General features: G+C 39.7%; 1 protein-coding gene and 1 long non-coding RNA gene across 19 annotated transcripts in view; one reads left to right on the forward strand and one right to left on the reverse strand.

Annotated features, from left to right (window-relative positions):
- The window catches only part of eps8a (EGFR pathway substrate 8a, signaling adaptor), a 28,631-nt gene that overhangs the window by 508 nt on the left and 6,793 nt on the right, over positions 1-21,330 (forward strand). For 3 of the 18 annotated variants that reach the window (XM_063905621.1, XM_063905609.1, XM_063905615.1), the window contains exons 2-21: positions 8,716-8,787; positions 10,293-10,360; positions 10,495-10,551; positions 10,941-11,008; positions 11,083-11,244; positions 11,393-11,542; positions 11,620-11,702; positions 12,150-12,286; positions 12,491-12,564; positions 14,307-14,433; positions 15,886-15,974; positions 16,093-16,167; positions 16,329-16,477; positions 17,098-17,320; positions 17,851-17,975; positions 18,677-18,788; positions 19,722-19,862; positions 20,353-20,388; positions 20,736-20,759; positions 21,081-21,294. In XM_063905621.1, coding sequence (XP_063761691.1) covers positions 8,723-8,787; positions 10,293-10,360; positions 10,495-10,551; positions 10,941-11,008; positions 11,083-11,244; positions 11,393-11,542; positions 11,620-11,702; positions 12,150-12,286; positions 12,491-12,564; positions 14,307-14,433; positions 15,886-15,974; positions 16,093-16,167; positions 16,329-16,477; positions 17,098-17,320; positions 17,851-17,975; positions 18,677-18,788; positions 19,722-19,862; positions 20,353-20,388; positions 20,736-20,759; positions 21,081-21,294 — 2,179 coding nt within the window. In that variant the 5' untranslated portion in view covers positions 8,716-8,722. Of the gene's footprint in view, positions 1-4,039; positions 4,087-8,715; positions 8,788-10,292; positions 10,361-10,494; positions 10,552-10,940; positions 11,009-11,082; positions 11,245-11,392; positions 11,543-11,619; positions 11,703-12,149; positions 12,287-12,490; positions 12,565-14,306; positions 14,434-15,885; positions 15,975-16,092; positions 16,168-16,328; positions 16,478-17,097; positions 17,321-17,850; positions 17,976-18,676; positions 18,789-19,721; positions 19,863-20,352; positions 20,389-20,735; positions 20,760-21,080; positions 21,295-21,330 lie in introns of those variants that run through there. The other 15 variants (XM_063905613.1, XM_063905622.1, XM_063905614.1 and 12 more) reach the window with 15 other exon arrangements.
- On the reverse strand, positions 16,781-18,288 carry LOC134879232 (uncharacterized). Its single transcript, XR_010167811.1, has 2 exons — positions 17,876-18,288; positions 16,781-17,314 (listed from the first exon to the last, which is right to left on the reverse strand). It is a non-coding gene; the product is annotated as an uncharacterized LOC134879232 (long non-coding RNA).

Consider the following 21,330-nt stretch of genomic DNA (forward strand, 5'->3'; position numbering starts at 1 on the left):
TTAGTATATTAATATTTATACAACTTTTATTCCCACAACTCCAGTTATTCCCGTCCTCTTTGGGGGAAAATGAACGTTGCGTAGTAGTAGGAGATAACAGGGGGTGGGACGTTTATTTAGCGATGTATGCTAAATAAAGGGCTTAGTAGTGGATAGAGTATATGCCGAATTGACCATAAGTAACCAAAACAGCTGATTATGTACTTGTTCAGTCTTAAATCTACATTTATTTTTGATGAATACAAAAGTTTTCCTGAAATACTCAGTAATTAGAGTGGAGTTTGGTACAAAGGTGAAGGGTAGCAGCACGTTCCGCATAGACCCACAGGTTGTCAGTTAGTTTATTAGGCGATTTATGCAAATTAAAGGGCTTGATTGTGGACAGAAAAGATGCCGAATTTACCAGAATTAACCGAAACATCTCATTATTAACTCAATTTGTCTTGAATCAATGTTTTATTTGATAAATACTCAAGATTTTCTTAAATAATCAGATATTTAGGTGGAGTTTGGTTCATTGTGTGCTTGTGAGACAGATGCAGGTGGACTACCACATTCCGCACAGGTTGTCTGTTGGATTATTAGGCAATTTATTCAAAATAAAGGGCTTAAAAGTAGATAGTATACATACCGAAATCACCCAAAGAACCCAAAATAGCTCATCATAAATATAGTTTTGTTTTAAATCAACTTTTATTTTGAATAATACGCATGCTAGACTTAAATACTCTGTAATTGAATTGGAGTTTGGTACATGCTGTGCCTTTGTTTGGTTTGGCCTGAATGGGGCCCGGTTGCTAGGCAGGACAGAGATAGCGGCATTGCTTCCTCCGGGGTTACCGGAAAGTCTCCGCCGTCCTATCGCCGTTAAAACAAAAGGTTCAGGATTTCTGTGATTTGTGCCGGATGGGTTAGCTAGTTTGAGTGGGAAAATCCCGTTAATAATGTGGGTTATTGTTTGGTTTTTAGATTTTATTCACATATCAATTAATCTCATGTGAAATGACAGTGGAATCTGTTAATCAGAGGTTGTAAATAGCTCATTAGTGTCTTATGGTGCGTTCGCTCCTATCGCATCGCTCTTATCGCTCAAGTTTCCCCGCGGCTGTCAGTTGTGTACCCGCGTCATTCAAATACTACGGTACTAACTATACCAAAATGAACATATCTTACCGTGATTGTACCACACGTTTAATAATAATGCCGAACTAACCACTCACTATCGCGGCCCCCTTCAGTCGCTTCAATCGCTTCATTGGCGCCGCGGCATCCGCTTCATGCGCGCCGCCGGAGCGAATGCGCGCCTCTCCGCGTCTTTACATTGACTTTACATGTAATCGCAACGCGCCTAAAAATCGCATCGCGTCTGGTGTGTACGCACCATTAGAGTAAGTACTACTGTCTCAGGTGACAGAACAGGTTAATATTTAGATCAATGTATCTGTGGGTTTACAGCGTTGTGTTATTTTTGTCTTTGTGGTTTTCTGTCTTTTTAACATGTTGACTCCAGTTTGGTTTCAGAAACCCTGAGGTTCAGGTACATTTTGGGATGTTTAAGAAGGAAAGCAATGAGTCTGTCTTACACACATTTGAGTTAGGAGTATAGAACATCAACTTTTTGTTTATATTTCCATGGTTATTGTGGCCTTCTCGTCAGGCGTTATACTCTTTGAATGTTGCGCCATTAGCTCCACGATAGCTCTCTGTTGGCTTCCCAGTAACCACCCTGTTAGCTCTGTGTTTGCCCCACGTTAGCTCTCCGTTAGCTCTCTGTTTGCCCCACGTTAGCTGTTCGTTAGCTCCACATTAGCTCTCTGTGAGCTCCGCCTTAGCCAGCTGTCAGCGGCCTCCTCCAGAGGTCAGAGGTCACTGGGCTCCTCAGATGTGCTGATGCTGAACTGTTGGAGGACTTTTGAGCCGGTTGTGTAATCAGTGTTTTTTCTGAGGCTTTGTCCCAGTTTCCGATAGGGAAGATTAAAGTCAGCTCGTCTTCATGGGAAACTCCTGCAGCCTCAGAGGGGAGTTATTCCTGGACGTTTCCCCCGAGATCTCTGCGACTCTGTTCCCTCAAACAACCAGCTGTATGCTAAAACATCTGCAGGGAAGAAATCAACTGTTTCCAGATATAAATAATATTAAATAAGTACACATTAAACCTACCAGGGGTTTTGTTAACTTCACATAAGAACAATACAAATAAAAATAGGAAAACACCAAAAATGACTCAGAATTAAAGGTCAATGATGAAAACTAAAATAATGAAAACAAATGTAAATAAAAAAAATGACTGTAAACAAAATGAAATGAACAAGAATAACACATTTAAATAAAGGAGGAATATTTATTATAATGAGTTAAAACATTAAGAAAATAATTCTCCTAATAAAATACTGGATTGGTATTTCCTGTTATTGTAGATTAAAACAGGAAGTAGTTTCCCTGTTAGCCGTTGATTGTCACTGGCGGTTGCTGGGGCGCCTCCAGGGAGAACCCGGCCTGTTTGAGTGTGTCGTAGCAGTCTGTCACCGTGACGACGGTGTGATGTAACCGTACCTGAGAGCCAGGTGTGTGATGCTGCAGGATTATTATGGGACGGAACCAGGAGTCCAGTTCTCTCTTTCGAAAGATTATTGAGGCCGAGAATGAAATCATTAAGATCAACAGATAAATAAATCAATCAATCAATGATTAGATTTCTATTTTAAATGTGAGGATATTTTATTTTGATATAAAACCTTTTGATATATATATAATTATATATATATATAATTATATATATATATAATTATATAAATATATATATATATAATTATATATATATATATATATATATATAATTATATATAATTATATATAATTATATATATAATTATATATAATTATATATATAATTATATATATAATTATATATATATATATATAATTATATATATATATATATATATAATTATATATATATATATATCGTTGTGCTGGGACCAGGTTGACCTTTCCTGTCCTGTTTCTGTTGTCAGGACCGTCGTAGCGTGATGTCGGTAAACAGGAGTCGGTCAGGAGTTCCCCTCATTATTATTTAATCACACACACTTCCTGCTTCTTCTCAGAAACACACCTTCCCTCTACCTGCCAAAACACAGGGTGACCTCCTCCTGTGGTTTATTTGAAATCTACTTTATTCAAATCTTTTTGGGAGTTAATTTTATTTTTATGAAATAAAAACACAATATATAAATATAAAGGTTTTTTAATCTGTTTTTAATAAACGCTGATAGGATAATTAGGCACATTATGTTTATGATGCTGAGGGAATTAAACACATTTCAAAATCAAATAAAACACTTGTTCGCAGTAAAACAATAACTGTTCCTGTAACAATTAGTGTAATTAAAATGTAATTCAATCTCTTGCTAAGAGACGTGTTTGAATACGGTGTCATCCTGAAACAGAAACTCGGCGTCAGAGGAGAAGTCCTAAAGTTTTATAGTTTTATTCCTGTCAGATAAAAAGTGTATGGACCCTGAGGGTGAGGCGGCCGTTCCTTCAGCAAACAGAAGATATATATATATATAATTACCTATATTTAGACAGCTGACGAGGCTTCAGAAAACTGCTTAATGTAGGCAATAGTAACACCACTCTGTTTGTTGCTAAACAGAGTGGTGTTATTTTTTTCATGAGGCATTGCTTTTGTGAATTGCTGCATATAGAACTATTTAAAGGAAGGGATTTAAATGTGATCAAAGTACTGTAAAATAATACGTAGTATAAAATTAAATATTGTAAAGAAGTAAAATTAAATAAAATACAAATCTGGAAGAAATCGAAGAAAAACACAATTAAAGAAAAATAAAATACTTACAAAAAAATGAAGGTAGAAATGTTGAGAACTGGAATAAATGTGCAAACAGGTAAATATAAATGGGATTGTTAGGCCCGCCCACCTCTGCTAGCTGACCTCTAAGCCCCGCCCCCACCTGTCCGTCATTGATTAGCAGCTTAAGCTGGTCAGCAGTAAATCCTGCAGGTCAGTAATCCGTCTGTCAGGAGGAACGTCTGCAGCCGACGCACCTGAGGAAACTCTCACAGGTACGCCATCTAATATAGATTTATTATGCGTTATCTACCCGGCGATAAACACCAGCGTGCTGCACAAAATATCCTTCTTTTATCGTCATCACGATCGTGGGATAAACTTTTATTGCAGTTTTTTAAAACACATTATTTTTAACCCTTCTTTTTTAATGTATTATCGGCGCCTTTTGTGTTCAGTTTAATCTTTAATTCTGTATTTATTTTGTGTCATTTGAACAGAATGTACTACATTTGTACAACTTACTCACTTATCAGCAGCACAACATAAATAAATCAAATATATAAAAAATACATTTAATTGTACAGAAAAACAATCAAAAAAAGTAGAAATAAACCTGAAATTGGGCTGAATTATGCCATTAGATGTGCCTATGTTTAGTTAGATATATACATGCATTTAAACTACATGGAAACATTAAAAATATATACCACAATGTGTTCAAAACACATTGTTATTCCAGTGTTACATATTTTATTTACTATATTTTTTACTATTTCCACGACATTATCCAACAGTGATCTCCATGCTTGTTTTCATGAGGAATTTCCTGCTTATATAAAAAACAACAACCGGCCTTTATTTCCATATAAGGCCCAGGAGTTTATGTTTTTATTCTGAATTAATTACATTTTTCATCCCCTTTATCTAAGGAGTTGCATGTGTGTTAGGTGTGTCGGTGGAAAGTGGGTCAGGACGTTTCCTGCAGGACGTTGGGTCACGACCCCCCCGAGGGAGGGGCTCGCATAGAGCTGCAATCGGCTGCACATAAAGAGCTTTTATTGTGAAACTCTGAGGACTGTTATCTATAGACAGGCTGCTGCTCTGAGCTTTTATTGTGAAACTCTGAGGACTGTTATCTATAGACAGACTGCTGCTCTGAGCTTTTATTGTGAAACTCTCAGGACTGTTGTCTATAGAGACAGGCTGCTGCTTTTATTGTGAAACTCTCAGGACTGTTATCTATAGAGACAGGCTGCTCTGAGCTTTTATTGTGAAACTCTCAGGACTTGTCCATAGAGACAGGCTGCTCTGAGCTTTTATTGTGAAACTCTCAGGACTGTTATCTAGAGACAGGCTGCTGCTCTGAGCTTTTATTGTGAAACTCTCAGGACTGTTGTCCATAGAGACAGGCTGCTCTGAGCTTTTATTGTGAAACTCTCAGGACTGTTATCTATAGAGACAGGCTGCTGCTTTTATTGTGAAACTCTCAGGACTGTTATCTATAGAGACAGGCTGCTCTGAGCTTTTATTGTGAAACTCTCAGGACTGTTATCTATAGAGACAGGCTGCTGCTTTTATTGTGAAACTCTCAGGACTGTTATCTATAGAGACAGGCTGCTCTGAGCTTTTATTGTGAAACTCTCAGGACTGTTATCTATAGAGACAGGCTGCTGCTCTGAGCTTTTATTGTGAAACTCTCAGGACTGTTATCTATAGAGACAGGCTGCTCTGAGCTTTTATTGTGAAACTCTCAGGACTGTTATCTATAGACAGGCTGCTGCTCTGAGCTTTTATTGTGAAACTCTCAGGACTGTTATCTATAGAGACAGGCTGCTCTGAGCTTTTATTGTGAAACTCTCAGGACTGTTATCTATAGAGACAGGCTGCTCTGAGCTTTTATTGTGAAACTCTCAGGACTGTTATCTATAGAGACAGGCTGCTGCTCTGAGCTTTTATTGTGAAACATTAAGAGGGTTATCTCTGCAGTCCAGAGACCCTGAGGTTTCCCTTAAATCTGAGTGTGGATCAGTGGTAAACTCTGGGTTTATGTGTTGTGAAATGATTCATTAAACTGGTGAACCAGAACTTTAACTCCTTACCTTTGTATTTAATACTTCATTATTTTGTAGAGTAGATTTCTATTACCCAGAGCTTTCAGTCAAACCAACACATTTTACAGAGATGGTTTATTATTTTATTTATTAGTAAAATAATGTGATAATATTTAAAAAATATTATTTATTTGTTTTGTAAAATATGCCTTTTATGATCTTCTGAGAATTAAGCTATTTCTTGTGAATACAGGTTTTTAATTTTTGTTTTTTTTCTTGTTTCTTTTGCAGTTTTCCATTTAAGTAACCGCGAATATTTTAGGTAGTTTTTTGTACATTGTTGTTTTTATTTTTCCTCCAAATTTTCAGAGATTTTATTTTTTTTGGGAAAATTTGAGCTTTTTTATTTTGTATTCATTTTTTGATTCCTAAACATTTGAATTTCCGTAATGTTCAGCATGCCTCTCCACAATTAGTAGTTTTTTCTGGTATAAATTTACAATTTTTATCTCATAACTTATGAGATCAAATTTAGATACTGCAGCAGAATTTCGCAGTGTAATTTAGCAGAGACCATGTTGCTGCAGACCAGTCGATATGACAGCGGGTCGTTATAGATTAACAAACAGCCAGAGGGGATCTCAGGTAATCAACCCAGCGCCGTTAGCCTAGCTTAGCACAAACAATGGCAGTGGATGGAAACTGTTAGCATGGAGACTGTTAGGTTTCACAGCAGGCTTACCGCGGGGGACCTCTGTGAATGTAGGGTAAATAAAATAATACAATGTTTTCTCTGTACGTAGGTTAAAGATCAGACTGGATACTGACCGCCTTAAAACTGAGCTCAGCCAATCAGGAGAGCCCCTCACAGTTTCAATGCATTATTTCAAAATAAGAGCGCAGTGATTTTAGGAGGATTATTCTGAAAGCCAACGTCCCCCTGCGGAATAAACCATAACATATAAATATTATTTATGGTTTATTCAATGTTTCCTGAGGATAGGGTTGTTCCTCCCTGAGCGTCGCCTCACAGGCTCATTACTGCCTGCTGTTGTCATGGAGACACAGTGAGAGAGAGTCCTGGGAAAAGTAATCAGGCTGCACTGTACATACAGGACACACACACACACACACACACACACACACACACACACACACACACACACACACACACACACACACACACACACACACGTAAACAGCTTTGTGTGCAGAGGGTCGTTGGACGATGAGACTTCTTTCTTTCCTAAAGAGAGAACTTGATGTCCCGGCTCACACACTCAACGCTTGCGCTCCTATTGGCTACTGCTCCAACACATTATACATGATAGGCTGAGGGGTGTGACATCTCTAAGGGGCGGGACATCTCTGAGCAGGCTGACCAATCAGAGCAGAGGGAAGCTGTTTGTTGTGTTGCAGATGTGTGTGAGATTTACAGCTGACATCTGAACACACAGCATGGTATCAGCTCTAGCACACACACTGGTCACACCAACAGCAGCTCACACACACCTCCAGAGGTCAAAGGTCACTGTGTGTGTGTGTGTGTGTGTGTGTGTGTGTGTGTGTGTGTGTGTGTGTGTGTGTGTGTGTGTGTGTGTGTGTGTGTGTGTGTGTGTGTGTGTGTGTGTGTGTGTGTGTGTGTGTGTGTGTGGTATAGTTTAATATCCAGCTGATAAGAGGTCATGTGACGCAGAGCAAACACTGCAGAGGACACACACCTCACACACACAGGACTACTAAGATGCAGATTTCACCTTCACACTTTTGTTTATCTTTTTCTTTCCTTTACTTTTCTTTTTTATGATTTCATATTATATTAATTATTTGATTCATTATTTAATTTAATGATGTTTGTATTTAATTGTATTTGACACACACTCCGCTGGATAAATAAAATATTGTAATTCCTCTTTTACCTGAAACTTTGAGACATTGATTAAGGAGACATGGTGTTGTATTTGAATCTGAAGGAGAACATGGTGTTGTATTTGAATCTGAAGGAGAACATGGTGTTGTATTTGAATCTGAAGGAGAACATGGTGTTGTATTTGAATCTGAAGGAGAACATGGTGTTGTATTTGAATCTGAAGGAGAACATGGTGTTGTATTTGAATCTGAAGGAGAACATGGTGTTGTATTTGAATCTGAAGGAGAACATGGTGTTGTATTTGAATCTGAAGGAGAACATGGTGTTGTATTTGAATCTGAAGGAGAACATGGTGTTGTATTTGAATCTGAAGGAGAACATGGTGTTGTATTTGAATCTGAAGGAGAACATGGTGTTGTATTTGAATCTGAAGGAGAACATGGTGTTGTATTTGAATCTGAAGGAGAACATGTTTCTATGGATTGATTACTAATGAATAAAGTCCTTTCTCTCATTGTGGGGAGATTTCCTGCTCTGTTGATGTTTTTCTGAAAGTCAGACGTTAAAGAGTAACTGAAGATCAAACAGGAAGTGAGATTACCCTCTGATTAATGAATCATCTGTGTTTGCCCTGCGTCTCACGTCACGCTGTAACCTTTACACTGAGACCCTCACTGTGGCCAGCGCACTGAGGGTGAGCACACTGACCCCCAGGGGAGACGGCAGGTACTGAAACAACATTTAGACACAAGATAAAGAACTGCTCATTAAAAGGCCCCACAGTTCCGGAACACGGTGACATCACTACGGAACACTGGCGCTCCAACACATTGTGCGTGATAGGCGAAGGGGCGGGACATCTCTAAGCTGGTTGACCAATCACAAAAGAGCCGATCAGCTGACCAATCAGAGCGGCCTGGCTCTGATTTCAGACGGAGGGTGAGCAGATGAATATGAAGGATGTTTGTTTTGTGTTTCAGCTGCAGGATGAACGGGTATGAAACTCCGGCTCTCGCCTCGGGAATCTTTGGATCCTACAGCTCACACACAAAGTCAGTGTCTGTTAGCTTGTTAGCTTAGCATGTTAGCTTTTTACGTTAGCTTAGCATTTTAGCATGTCATTTGTTTATTCTGGGTTTTTCTGTTTTATATTTGAAGTAAAACATATTTTTAAAAAGCTTCTCTGAAGAGTTTCGCTTCTTGATGAATGCATTATTTACGGGTCAGTCATGTTGAGCTTTAGTAAATAACTGAAAGCATGTCAGACCAGCAGACCGCTTAACCTATATTATATGAAGGTGTTTTCCAGGTTAAATTAAGGAATAATTAAAGGTATGTCTCAGCTGTAGGCTGTGAGCATGACAGAGTAAATATTGCTGCGTCTGTCCCTCTAAAGAACATTCATTAATGTTTAATGATCAGTGTAACTCTATCGTGCAGCTTCATGTGAGGGAAACATGACGCATGAAAAGAGAGTTTCAGGGGTTTAAACTCATGTATTCAGCAGATATGTATTTATTAAACCTGCTGTGTGGAGTCCGAGCCGCTGACGCAGAGGAACCGCAGCTCGTCTCTAATTGATCCTCTGATTTAATCTGAGCGGCTCATTTCACAACGTCAGTGAAGCTGCAGCTCAGACACACACTCCACTGCGCTCTTACGAGAGTCTCGCAGTGACACACACACACTTCATTTAAAGGTTTTAATCAGGTTCTAGGAGCTTTGCCTGATGTCTTAAAAAAGAAATTAAACCGAAAGACTCAACATTTTACCACACCTCTATTCTGAAAAACACAGTATTTTCAGAATAAAAAACACAGTATTTTCAGAATAAAAAACACAGTATTTTCAGAATAAAAAACACAGTATTTTCAGAATGAAAAACACAGTATTTTCAGAATAAAAGTGCAGTTTATTCACAGTAAATATATATCAACACTAGAAATATAAGTAGTGTCGGATAAACAGCTTATTATTTAAAAGACGTTCATTCCTGTCAGTGTTTACAGACCGAGGAGCAGCTGCTGGTCTCTCTCTCCCTCTCTCTCTCTCTCTCTCTCTCCCTCTCCCTCTCCCTCTCCCTCTCCCTCTCCCTCTCCCTCTCTCTCTCCCTCTCTCCCTCTCTCCCTCTCTCCCTCTCTCTCTACTCGTTAATCAATTATTGATGATGTCATCAGTCAGAATAAATAATAAAGTGTGAACGTGAGAAAATATCCAGTTTCTCTGCAGCGACACACGACGCGTCCAGCTGTCAAACATCTCGACCTCTCGTGTTCACACCGAGACAAAAACACCAACAGTAGTGTTTGATCTTTCCCACAGTCCTTGACCACACCATATGACGAACACAACTGAGATTAATTGTCACCAGACAGAAATTCAGAGAGACTGGTAGTGAACTGTTCCTGACAATTTCAATAAATAATGAATTAGATGAATTGTGTTTGTCTCTCTTCTCCACGACTTTCTCTCCTGTATATAATATTCCCATACTAGAGGCCATGGCTCTCAGCTTCCTTTACATAATATATAGTATTTATATTTGTTCCTCTCCCAGTGGCCATGGCTCTGAGTCTCCGGAGCCTCTTCACCATAAAGCCAAGTCCAGTGCCAAAGCTCTCTACGGTGAGTTCAGGGCTTATCCTTTATCTTATTTATTATAAATACATATACAATAAGCTGTCATGTTGTAGGTGAGAGTCAGTGATTGATTCCCTCGGTAATGTCTCCCCTCTTTAACGCCCCCCCCCCCCTGTCAGCAGGACCGGGGGAGATGTACTTCCTGCGCTCGTCTGCCAAAAACAAAAAGCCTCTCAGTGAGATCAGAGTGGAAACTTGTGTGATATTTTAGCAGCGGCTCTTATTCCTACTTTTAGTCTTTCTAATGATTCTGTTGGAAAACATGTTTTATCAAAAGTCCAAAAGCTTTACTTAAAAAATAAGAGCCATGTTGTTAAATCCTGATTTATATTTTTCTGTAAGGTCACACCTTCTTATGGGACTCTTCTTCTTCTTCTTCATCTTCATCTTCTTCCTCTTCCTCTTCCTCTTCTTCTTCTTCATTGTTGAAGGGTTTTAAATAACATTTCAGGGGATGTTGGCACTAACCTGTAGGTGTGTGTGTGTCTTCATCACTTTGGTCTGACGTTCATTTGAAGTTTTAGACTTGTTGTATTTAATATTTTCATTACGCTCCGCTCCTCAGAACAAAGAAAGCACTTCACCAGAACCAGCATCAACAGCCTGACGGACACGTCTCAGTATCAGGTGGAGGTGAGAACACACACTCTTACACACTCTTGTCACATGTGCTGTGGACCGAGGTTCACCTGTACCCTGTGTCTCAGCACCTGTCCTCCTTCGTGGTGGACCGTAAGGACGGGCTGCTGTCGGTGGAGGATGGGGTGCGGCGGCTGCGTCTGCTGGAGGCCAAAGGGAAGGTGTGGACCCAGGAGATGCTGCTGCAGGTGGAGGAGCGCAGCGTCAGCCTGCTGGACCTGGAGACGCAGGTACACAGATATATCAAATATCCAGGGATTTTAGCCTCAGCAGACCCTTCACATGCACACACACCTCTAGAACACGCTACAGGAGAGGGAAACCCCCTAAAATAAATCAGAATAGTTTTAATGTGTTCTTGTGTTATGTGTTCCTCAGAAGGAGCTGGAGAACTTCCCGGTCTCCTCGCTGCTGCAGGTCCAGGCGGTGATGAACTCCTGCAGCTTCGACTCCCTGCTGGCTCTGGTGGTCCGAGAGGTCGGGCAGAGCAAACCGGACCTGCACCTGTTCCAGTGCGACAACATCAAGGTAACACGCATTATATATTATATAAGTAATAAATACTCACCTGTTGAAGCTTTCAGTGAACTGAGGATCCCCCCCAGGCCAACCTGATCCAGGCCGACATCGAGAGCGCCGTGATGGACGCTAAAGGAGGGAAGGGGAAGAGGAGACCCGAGGCACTACGGTACAAATACACACATAGACATCCTTTACTCCGGTAGAAGTACAGTTAGAATACTCCATTAGAAGTAGAAGTATGCATAGAGAAAGGTATTTCAAGTGTTTAAATTAATACCAATAAATTCAAATATTTAACATTTGAGAGGTTTTGACATAAACACATATAATAAATGAAATAAAAATGTCTGGACCTAAAGCTGTAAAATAATGTAGTGAAGTTAAAGTTCTTATCGCAGAAAAAATCCTAAAAAAGAAACCCTATGTAAAATACATTTAAATATTTAAAGCAGCCTATTTTTTAAAGTGAAATGTTTTTACTCCAAAATATATATATTTAAATGTTTGCGACCAACTCACTTTTTGATATAATGTTTGATATTTTAATCTGCATAAAAACATATTTCATAGTCTATTTAAAATGCTGCCATCTGATTGGTCAATCTCTTCTCAGGATGATCCTGAAGAGTGACGGGGTGATCCCGCCTCCTCCGGCTAACCCCGCCCCTGAGCCCCCCGCCTCGACCAATCAGGTGGATGTAAAGAGCAGAGCAGCTGCCTGGTCGGCCTGGACCAATGAGCAGCAAGACTGTGAGTGATGTCATCAACTGCAGGAGGGATATCCAGGATAGGATGGGTCTTAGCCTTAAAACTAGTTTAGAATATTCATTTAAACCTTTATGTTTACTTTAAACTTTCATCTATTTTATTGTTATTATCTCAAAATATTAATTTAATATAATTGAATATTTAAACCAGTATTTTAATTTTTATGATAATCTTTCCTGCGTTCAGATGAGAAGCAGCGGCACATCTACGAGGAGGACGAGGTGGGGGAGATGACTGCAGCCAGAGTGGACCGAGACGTGGTGAGCTCTTATTATTTATGATGGTTCATTTAATTATTTAGTGTTATTGTTTTATTCATTATTATTTTAATATATCACAGTTGGTTTTTATTATATATCTTGATTTATAAAGGGTTACTCTGAGCAGCTGCAGTTTAATCTGAGGTCAGAGAGTCCGCCGGACAATAGAGAGACTTAATCTGAACGACTGAAAAGTAATCAGAGTCTCTGAGGAAATCTGCTTACATAAAGACAGCATGGGCTTTTATTTTGGAGGAGAAGACAAGACAGCACAAACCTTTATTTTGAAAGAGGAGTTATAACAGGCTCTTATTTTGAAAGAGGAGTTATAACAGGCTCTTATTTTGAAAGAGGAGTTTAAACAGGCTTTTATTTTGAAAGAGGAGTTATAACAGGCTCTGATTTTGAAAGAGTTATAACAGACTTTTATTTTGAAAGAGGAGTTATAAGGCTTTTATTTTGAAAGAGGAGTTATAACAGGCTCGTATTTTGAAAGTTATAACAGACTTTTATTTTGAAAGAGGAGTTATAACAGGCTCTTATTTTGAAAGAGGAGTTATAACAGTCTTGTATTTTGAAAGAGGAGTTATAACAGTCTTTTATTTTGAAAGAGGAGTTATAACAGGCTCTTACTTTGAAAGAGGAGTTATAACAGGCTTGTATTTTGAAAGAGGAGTTATAACAGGCTTTTATTTTGAAAGAGGAGTTTAAACACTCTTTTATTTTGAAAGAGGAGTTTAAACACACTTTTATTTTGAAAGAGGAATTATAACAGGCTCTTATTTTGAAAGAGTTATAACAGACTTTTATTTTGAAAGAGGAGTTATAACAGGCTCTTATTTTGAAAGAGGAGTTATAACAGGCTTTTATTTTGAAAGAGGAGTTATAACAGGCTTTTATTTTGAAAAAGGAGTTATAACAGGCTTTTATTTTGAAGGAGGCGTTATAACAGGCTCTTATTTTGAAAGAGGAGTTATAACAGTCTTGTATTTTGAAAGAGGAGTTATAACAGGCTCTTATTTTGAAAGAGGAGTTATAACAGGCTTTTATTTTGAAAGAGGAGTTATAACAGGCTCTTATTTTGAAAGAGGAGTTATCACAGGCTTTTATTTTGAAAGAGGAGTTATAAGGCTTTTATTTTGAAAGAGGAGTTATAACAGGCTCTTATTTTGAAAGAGGAGTTATAAGGCTTTTATTTTGAAAGAGGAGTTATAACAGCCTTTTATTTTGAAAGAGGTGATATAACAGGCTTTTATTTTGAAAGAGGAGTTATAACAGGCTTTTATTTTGAAAGAGGTGATATAACAGGCTTTTATTTTGAAAGAGGAGTTATCACAGGCTTTTATTTTGAAAGAGGAGTTATCACAGGCTTTTATTTTGAAAGAGGAGTTATAACAGGCTTTTATTTTGAAAGAGGAGTTATAAGGCTTTTATTTTGAAAGAGGAGTTATAACAGGCTTTTATTTTGAAAGAGGAGTTATAACAGGCTCTTATTTTGAAAGAGGAGTTATAACAGGCTCTTATTTTGAAAGAGGTGATATAACAGGCTTTTATTTTGAAAGAGTTGATATAACAGGCTTTTATTTTGAAAGAGGAGTTATAACAGACTTTTATTTTGAAAGAGTTGATATAACAGGCTTTTATTTTGAAAGAGGTGATATAACAGACTTTTATTTTGAAAGAGGAGTTATAACAGGCTTTTATTTTGAAAGAGGAGTTATAACAGTCTTTTATTTTGGCAGCAAATCCTGAACCACATCCTGGACGACGTGGAGTTCTTCGTGATGAAGCTGCAGAAATCTACGGAGGCGTTCAACGAGCTCTCCAAGAGGAAGAAGAACAAGAAGGGCAAGAAGAGGGGACCGGGGGGTGAGACCCTCCCTCGATCTATTTATAGATGATAAAAGAAAAAATCTGAAGTTTGATAATCAGAGGAAACAAGATGAGGAGCCAACAAGTGTGAATTTTTATAAAGAAGATGATTAGGGCCACATTAGGAATTTAAATAGTTTACTATGTATATATTCACACACACACACACACACACACACACACACACACACACACACACACACACACACACACACACACACACACACACACACACACACACACACACACACAGTGGGGGAAATCAGTATCTGATCCCAGAACAGGCCTCAGTTCTTGGTGGAGAAAGCCTTGATGGACAGCACAGAGGGCCGGTTCCCCCCCCCCCCCCCAGAGCATCATGTACGCTGGACGCTGGGGATGGTGTTCTTGGGTCATAGGCAGCATTTCTCTTCCTCCAAACACGACATGTGGAGTTGATCCCAAAGATCTTGATGGGTCTCCTCTGAGCTCCTCCCCTTCTCATCAGCCTCCTCTGGACCCTTCAGAGGATCCCTGGCAGACTTCAGACGGCCTGTACATGTGCCTTCTTCAGCAGGGGACCTTGAGGCGCTGCAGGATTTTAATCCATTACGGCGCAGTGTGTTACCAGTAGTGTTCTTGGGGACTGTGGTCCCAGCTGCCTTCAGATCATTAACCAGTCCCTCCTGTAGTTCTCGTCTGACCCCTCACCTTTCTCAGGATCACTGATCGTGGAGCCCCAGACCGAGGGAGATTGGTGGTCATTTGGTGCTTCTTCCATCTTCCAAAAATCAGACCAGGTGTCTCTCTCTCACCAGGCTGCTGCTGCTGGTCTTGTCTTCTATTCCAGTCTTGTGCAGGTCTACAGTCTTGTCCCTGATGTCCTTAGACATTAGTTCCACCATGATCACAGACCTGTCTCTGGTCCTCGAGGAGAGGTTGTTATCTGATGTATTGACTGTGGACAGGTGTCCTTTATCCAGGTGACCTCAGGAGTACTTTCTTAAAGCCAGAGGACTTCTTTAACCGGCCCCTGGGAGCCAGAATCCTTGTTGGTTGCAGGAGGATCAGATACTGATTTCCCCCAATTAAATGCACATTAATATATATCTTTTTTTAATCTACATTTCTGGATTTTCTTTTTGGTATTCTGTCTCTGACTGTGAAGATAAACCTCCCATAAAAATGACAGACTGTTCAGTTCTTTGTAAGTGGGTAAACTAAACAGGCAGGGATCAGACACGTGTTTCCTGTCCTTCATAGTTCTTTATTTAAGGAGGAATTATAAATATATATTAATACAAATTGTGAAAATATATAGAGAATTAATCAAAGAATAAATAAACACATTTCAATGTTTTAGTAAAACAAAAATACTAACTTACTTTAAAGAAGGGTGTTCTTAAATAAACCCTGATGGAAATCTGATGAAACCAATGGATAAGTATGTACTGTATTTATTGTGTCCAGAGGGCGTGCTGACCCTGAGGTCGAAGCCCCCGTCAGAGGAGGAGTTCATCGACTGTCTGCAGAAATTCAAACAGGCCTTCAACCAGCTGGTAGCCTACTCTTCCTCCTCTGCTCCTCCTCCTCCTCCTCCTCCTCCTCCTCCTCCTCCTCCTCCTCTGCTCCTCCTCCTCCTCCTCCTCCTGTTATCTAACTGTTGACTCTGTTCAGGGGAAGCTGAGGGATCACATCCAGAACCCGAGTGCTGAGGACCTGCTGCACTTCCTGTTCTCCCCCCTCAGGATGGTCAGACTCTTTCATTCTTTCATATATTTATGTTTTACTTGAATACGCTGACATTTGTTTGAGATATTCTCTACTTATTATTTTGTGTTCTTTAAAGGATGATTTATTAATCAGCTTTGAGCTCACATTTATTTCCTTATAATATTAACGTGGTCATCCAGGTGGTGCAGTCCTCGGGGGGCGGCGACCTCCCCCGCTCCGTGCTGGTCCCTCTCCTCTCCAGAGACGCTGTGGACTTCCTCCATTCAGCAGGGAGTCCAGAGGAGAGACACCTGTGGGTCACTCTGGGGGAGGGCTGGACCAAGAGCAGGTGAACTCACCTTTACACACAGAACCCCTTTAACTGGTTATAGGATGTACCGGGGTAAAGTAATAATGTGTAAAATATTAACACATCTATAGAAAAAGGAAAATGTAATGAATGAAATGTATGAAGAATAAAATGTGTTTAAATAATGAAAATGGTGTATCAATTACCGGAAAACAGTGGAAATAAAACTAAAAGTAACCCAATTCCTACCATTAAAATGCCTCAAATAATACAAATGACATTTTTAGAAAATTCTGGGAAAAGAAATGAGAATAAATGAAGAAAAGAATTAGAAAACAAAACTAACAGTATTATAATTTATATCCCCAAAATGCCTTAAATGTCGATAAATTGAGAAATACATACAAGAAATGAATTAAAGAAAGGAAAGTTTTTTCAGAAATACATTTTGTTATAAAAACATAAACTAGAATAAAACAATCATTAAGAAAATTCAAAATAAAATTGTGAAAGTAGAAATAATAATCCAGAAATGTCCCGAAAATAGAAATGTTAAAATAAGTTGTATTTTGAAGTCAGAGGTGCAGTTTAATGTAAAGGATTAAACAAACACATTTTAGACTCTTTGTTTACTAAGTTTTACTCCTTGTCTCCGGCAGGTTGGAGTGGCCGAAGGACCATTACTTCCCGCCCTTCGTTCTGACGTTCAGGGACGGCTGGGAGCCGCCTCTGCTGCCGACAGCCAATCAGCAGCGAGAACAGGAAACGCTGAGTCAGCATCAGAGAGCGCAGGAAACGCTGAGTCAGCATCAGAGAGCGCAGGAAACGCTGAGTCATCTCTCAGAGATCCAGAGACAGGAGGAGCTGAGCAGCAGACTGGAGGTGAGAAACTGCGGAGTCATGATTTACTAATAGAGCAGAAGGTGTAAATATAAAGAGAAATCCTTGCAATAATTACAAATGTAAATAAAGGGCGATACATTTTATTATTAATGAATAGAAAATGGTAAAATGTTTTTTAAATATACTTACATCTTTTTTTAAGTTTAGAGACAAATAACAAAATATAAATTAATATGGTGACATTATTTTGTAATTTCATATATTTATTATCCCATTTTATTTATCTTTTGTACTTATCTCTTTTGCTTTAAGGAAGAAATATATATTTTACATTTTTCATAAGACTTTAAAATGTGTTCCTACTTTTAAATGTACACCTTTATTTTCTTATTCTGTTATTGATGAATTATTATTTCCCCCTCCTGCCCATAACGAAGGACATACCCTTTATTAATCCCTTGAAGGGAAATTTCAAATCCTTCTGATGTGTTATCTTGTAAACTAATAATAATAACAACAACAACAACAATAACAACAACAACAATAACAACATCTCTCTCTGTGTGCAGCAGTCGGCGGTGCAGCGGTTCCCACCTGACGACGGGTACGCCTCCTCCTACAAACGTTTGCAGATCCTGGATCAGGACTCGGCTGTGGCGGCCATTAGAGACGCCGTGAGCCACCGAGTCGACCGGTAACGGAGACAGAGGTCACGTGACGCGGGAGGTCACATGACGCCCTGGAGAACAGTGCCCAAACGCTTCACTGAGCGATCTTTATTCAGCAGAAAAACACTTAAATACAAACTTCAATTAAAACATGCAGAAATGAATATGATACAGAATTATCAGTGGAAACATTTTCTATATTCTAAATATACTTTTAACTTGCTATTCATATTATTTATTTTTGTTAGTATTTATTAATCTTTGTAAATAGATGTATTGATTTGTTCACACAGAGCTTTTAAAGTATTTAACTGATGAATATTTTTCCGTATTCTTTAATAATTCCTTTAGCTCTCAGATTCTCTTTCTATTCTCATTATGTCCGATAATATCTTTATTGATCTCTATTTCTGATATCGTTCTGTGTTGTTGTTCTGATTGAGTCTCAAAGTCTGAATAATTTTACTGAATTTCTTCTTTTTAAACTTCATTTTTCTCTCAGTATCTTTCTCTGAAGCGTTTCTCCAGGGCTGTCGGACAGCTCCAAACCCCGTTATTATTTAGATAGTAGTCGGACAATTTAATGTAGGCTTTTATTTTGAAATAATAATTTCTTAAATGAACTTTAATATATTTTAACTTGTTAGTGATGTTAATGTTGATGTTTAGTCGTCTGCACGTTGTGTTTATTATTGATAATCATCTGAGTGACGGTGTGATGTTCCAGGAGCTTTGACGCCGACAGCAGCCTCACGCCGAAGCCGTTCGCCAAATCTAAATACGACTTTGTGGCGAGGAACAACACGGAGCTGTCGGTCCTCAAAGACGAGGTCGTGGAGGTGCGTAGTCCCCTGAGTCCGGTCTGTCAGGCTGTCCTCTGTCTCTCTAACCGCTGAGTCCGGTCTGTCAGGCTGTCCTCTGTCTCTCTAACCCATGACCGTGGTCCGTCAGGCTGTCCTCTGTGTCTCTAACCCATGAGCGTGGGCTGTCAGGCTGTCCTCTGTCTCTCTAACCGCTGAGCGGGGTCTGTCAGGCTGTCCTCTGTGTCTCTAACCCATGAGCGTGGTCCGTCAGGCTGTCCTCTGTGTCTCTAACCCCTGAGCATGGTCCGTCAGGCTGTCCTCTGTGTCTCTAACCCCTGAGCGTGGTCCGTCAGGCTGTCCTCTGTGTCTCTAACCCCTGAGCGTGGTCTGTCAGGCTGTCCTCTGTGTCTCTAACCCCTGAACGTGGTCTGTCAGGCTGTCCTCTGTCTCTCTAACCCATGAGTGTGGTCCGTCAGGCTGTCCTCTGTCTCTCTAACCCCTGAGCGTGGTCTGTCAGGCTGTCCTCTGTGTCTCTAACCCCTGAGCGTGGTCTGTCAGGCTGTCCTCTGTCTCTCTATCCCCTGAGCGTGGTCCGTCAGGCTGTCCTCTGTGTTTCTAACCCCTGAGCATGGTCCGTCAGGCTGTCTTCTGTCTCTCTAACCCCTGAGTCCGGTCTGTCAGGCTGTCCTCTGTGTCTCTAACCCCTGAGCGTGGTCCATCAGGCTATCCTCTGTCTCTCTAACCCCAGAGTCCGGTCTGTCAGGCTGTCCTCGGTTTTCTCTAACCCCTGAGTCCAGTCTATCAGGCTGTCCTCTGTCTCTCTAACCCCTGAGTCCGGACTGTCAGGTTGTACTCTGTGTCTCTAACCCCTGAGTCCGGACTGTCAGGTTGTACTCTGTGTCTCTAACCCCTGAGTCCGGACTGTCAGGTTGTACTCTGTGTCTCTAACCCCTGAGTTCGGTCTTTCAGGTGCTGGACGACAGGAAGCAGTGGTGGAAGGTGCGTAACGGTGTGGGGTTGTCGGGCTACGTACCGAACAACATCCTGGAGATCACCAGAGCCGTGGACATCACCGGGAGAGGAGAGCCCATCTACAGCCATACTATCCAGGTAACACATTTTTGAAATGTTTTTCTCCAAAAAATGTGTCCAGATTTTCCCCCAAAAATCTCAAAACGTTAAAAAAAAATCTTTACAAATAAAAAAAAACATCTAAAAATTTCAAAACCCATTTTTCAATGTTTTACCAAATGTTTTATTTATGAAAATGTTCACAATTAATTCCAAATGTCTTCTCCATAGATTGATTTTTTACCCTGAAACATTTCTAAAAATCCTTTTCACAAATGTTTCTTAATCGCTTTTTGAAAATTAAGAATAAATTATTTCTGAAAAACATTTTATTTAAAAAAAATCGAACTTTTCAAACAATGAAATAAACTCCAGCTGTCTTTTGAAAATGTTTCACCATTTCCACATTTTTTAATGTTCTGACCTTTTTTCCATCATTTTCAAACGTCTGAAAGTAATGTCTAATGGTTAAACGTGCTGTGATTCACTGTCTCATTTCATCCATGTGTTTTATTTTGAAAATCTAAAGCTAATGATGCCAAAGAAGGAGTTTGAGTTGTTCAAGGTAAAGCGTGATGATACTCTGCAGTGTTTCCTTCAGTAGATAAATGAAAGGTGCAGCGGTGGAAGGTTACCGAGCTGCACAGAGTGATTTAATGTTTCACACACTTAAGAACTTCTTCCACCTCTGCTTCTCTTAAAGGAACAGTCCCTCATTTCAGGCATACAGTGCTAAGCTAAAAACATCTTAAATCGTAAAGAAAAATGTAATTCTTGTTTAATGTCGCACTGTTCCTTTAAGGCTTTCATAGTTCAGTCTTTAGCTCGGTACGTTTTTTGCAGTGAGTTTGCTGCTTCTTGTTTCATCATCTTCAGATTTTATATTTCATGTTTTCATTTTGAATTTTCAAGCAATTACTGGGAGAGTTGAACGAGGTAAACGACACATTAAATCACTAACATACATCTTTAGATATTGGAGCAGTGACATCATTTCTGTTATTTTTTATAAATCTGCACTTTAAAACATTTCCTTTTTATATCGATTTTATTTTGAAGATAATGTTGAACTTAATACTATTCTTTCTTTTGTTATTTTCTTAAGTCAGAAAAACTGCCAAAATATTTAAAAATAATAATTCAAATGTGCATTATATTGATGTGTTCTTTAAACCTAATGTACGCTCCAAGAAAAAAAATTATGGTTGAAAAATTCAAAAAATATTTTCAAAATAAAAGCCTCTCTTCTCCTCACAGAAGCAGACCGCCAGGACCGACTTCCTGCCCAGTAAACCCGTAGTGACTTCGATGCCTCCGCCCCCCACGCCTCCTCCTCCGACGGCGCCCCCCCCAGCACCGGCCCCCGCCAGACTCCCCACCCCCCCGCTGCCCCCCCCGGCACCCCAGCCAGCCGTCATCCGCCGAGACAGCGCAGCGTCCAATGAGAACCAGAGACACCCCCCCGCCAGCCGTGAGTCTAAATCTCATCGTTTCATTTTGTGAAATC

This window comes from Eleginops maclovinus, chromosome 17, assembly GCF_036324505.1.
Source record: "Eleginops maclovinus isolate JMC-PN-2008 ecotype Puerto Natales chromosome 17, JC_Emac_rtc_rv5, whole genome shotgun sequence".
NCBI lineage: Eukaryota > Metazoa > Chordata > Actinopteri > Perciformes > Eleginopidae > Eleginops > Eleginops maclovinus.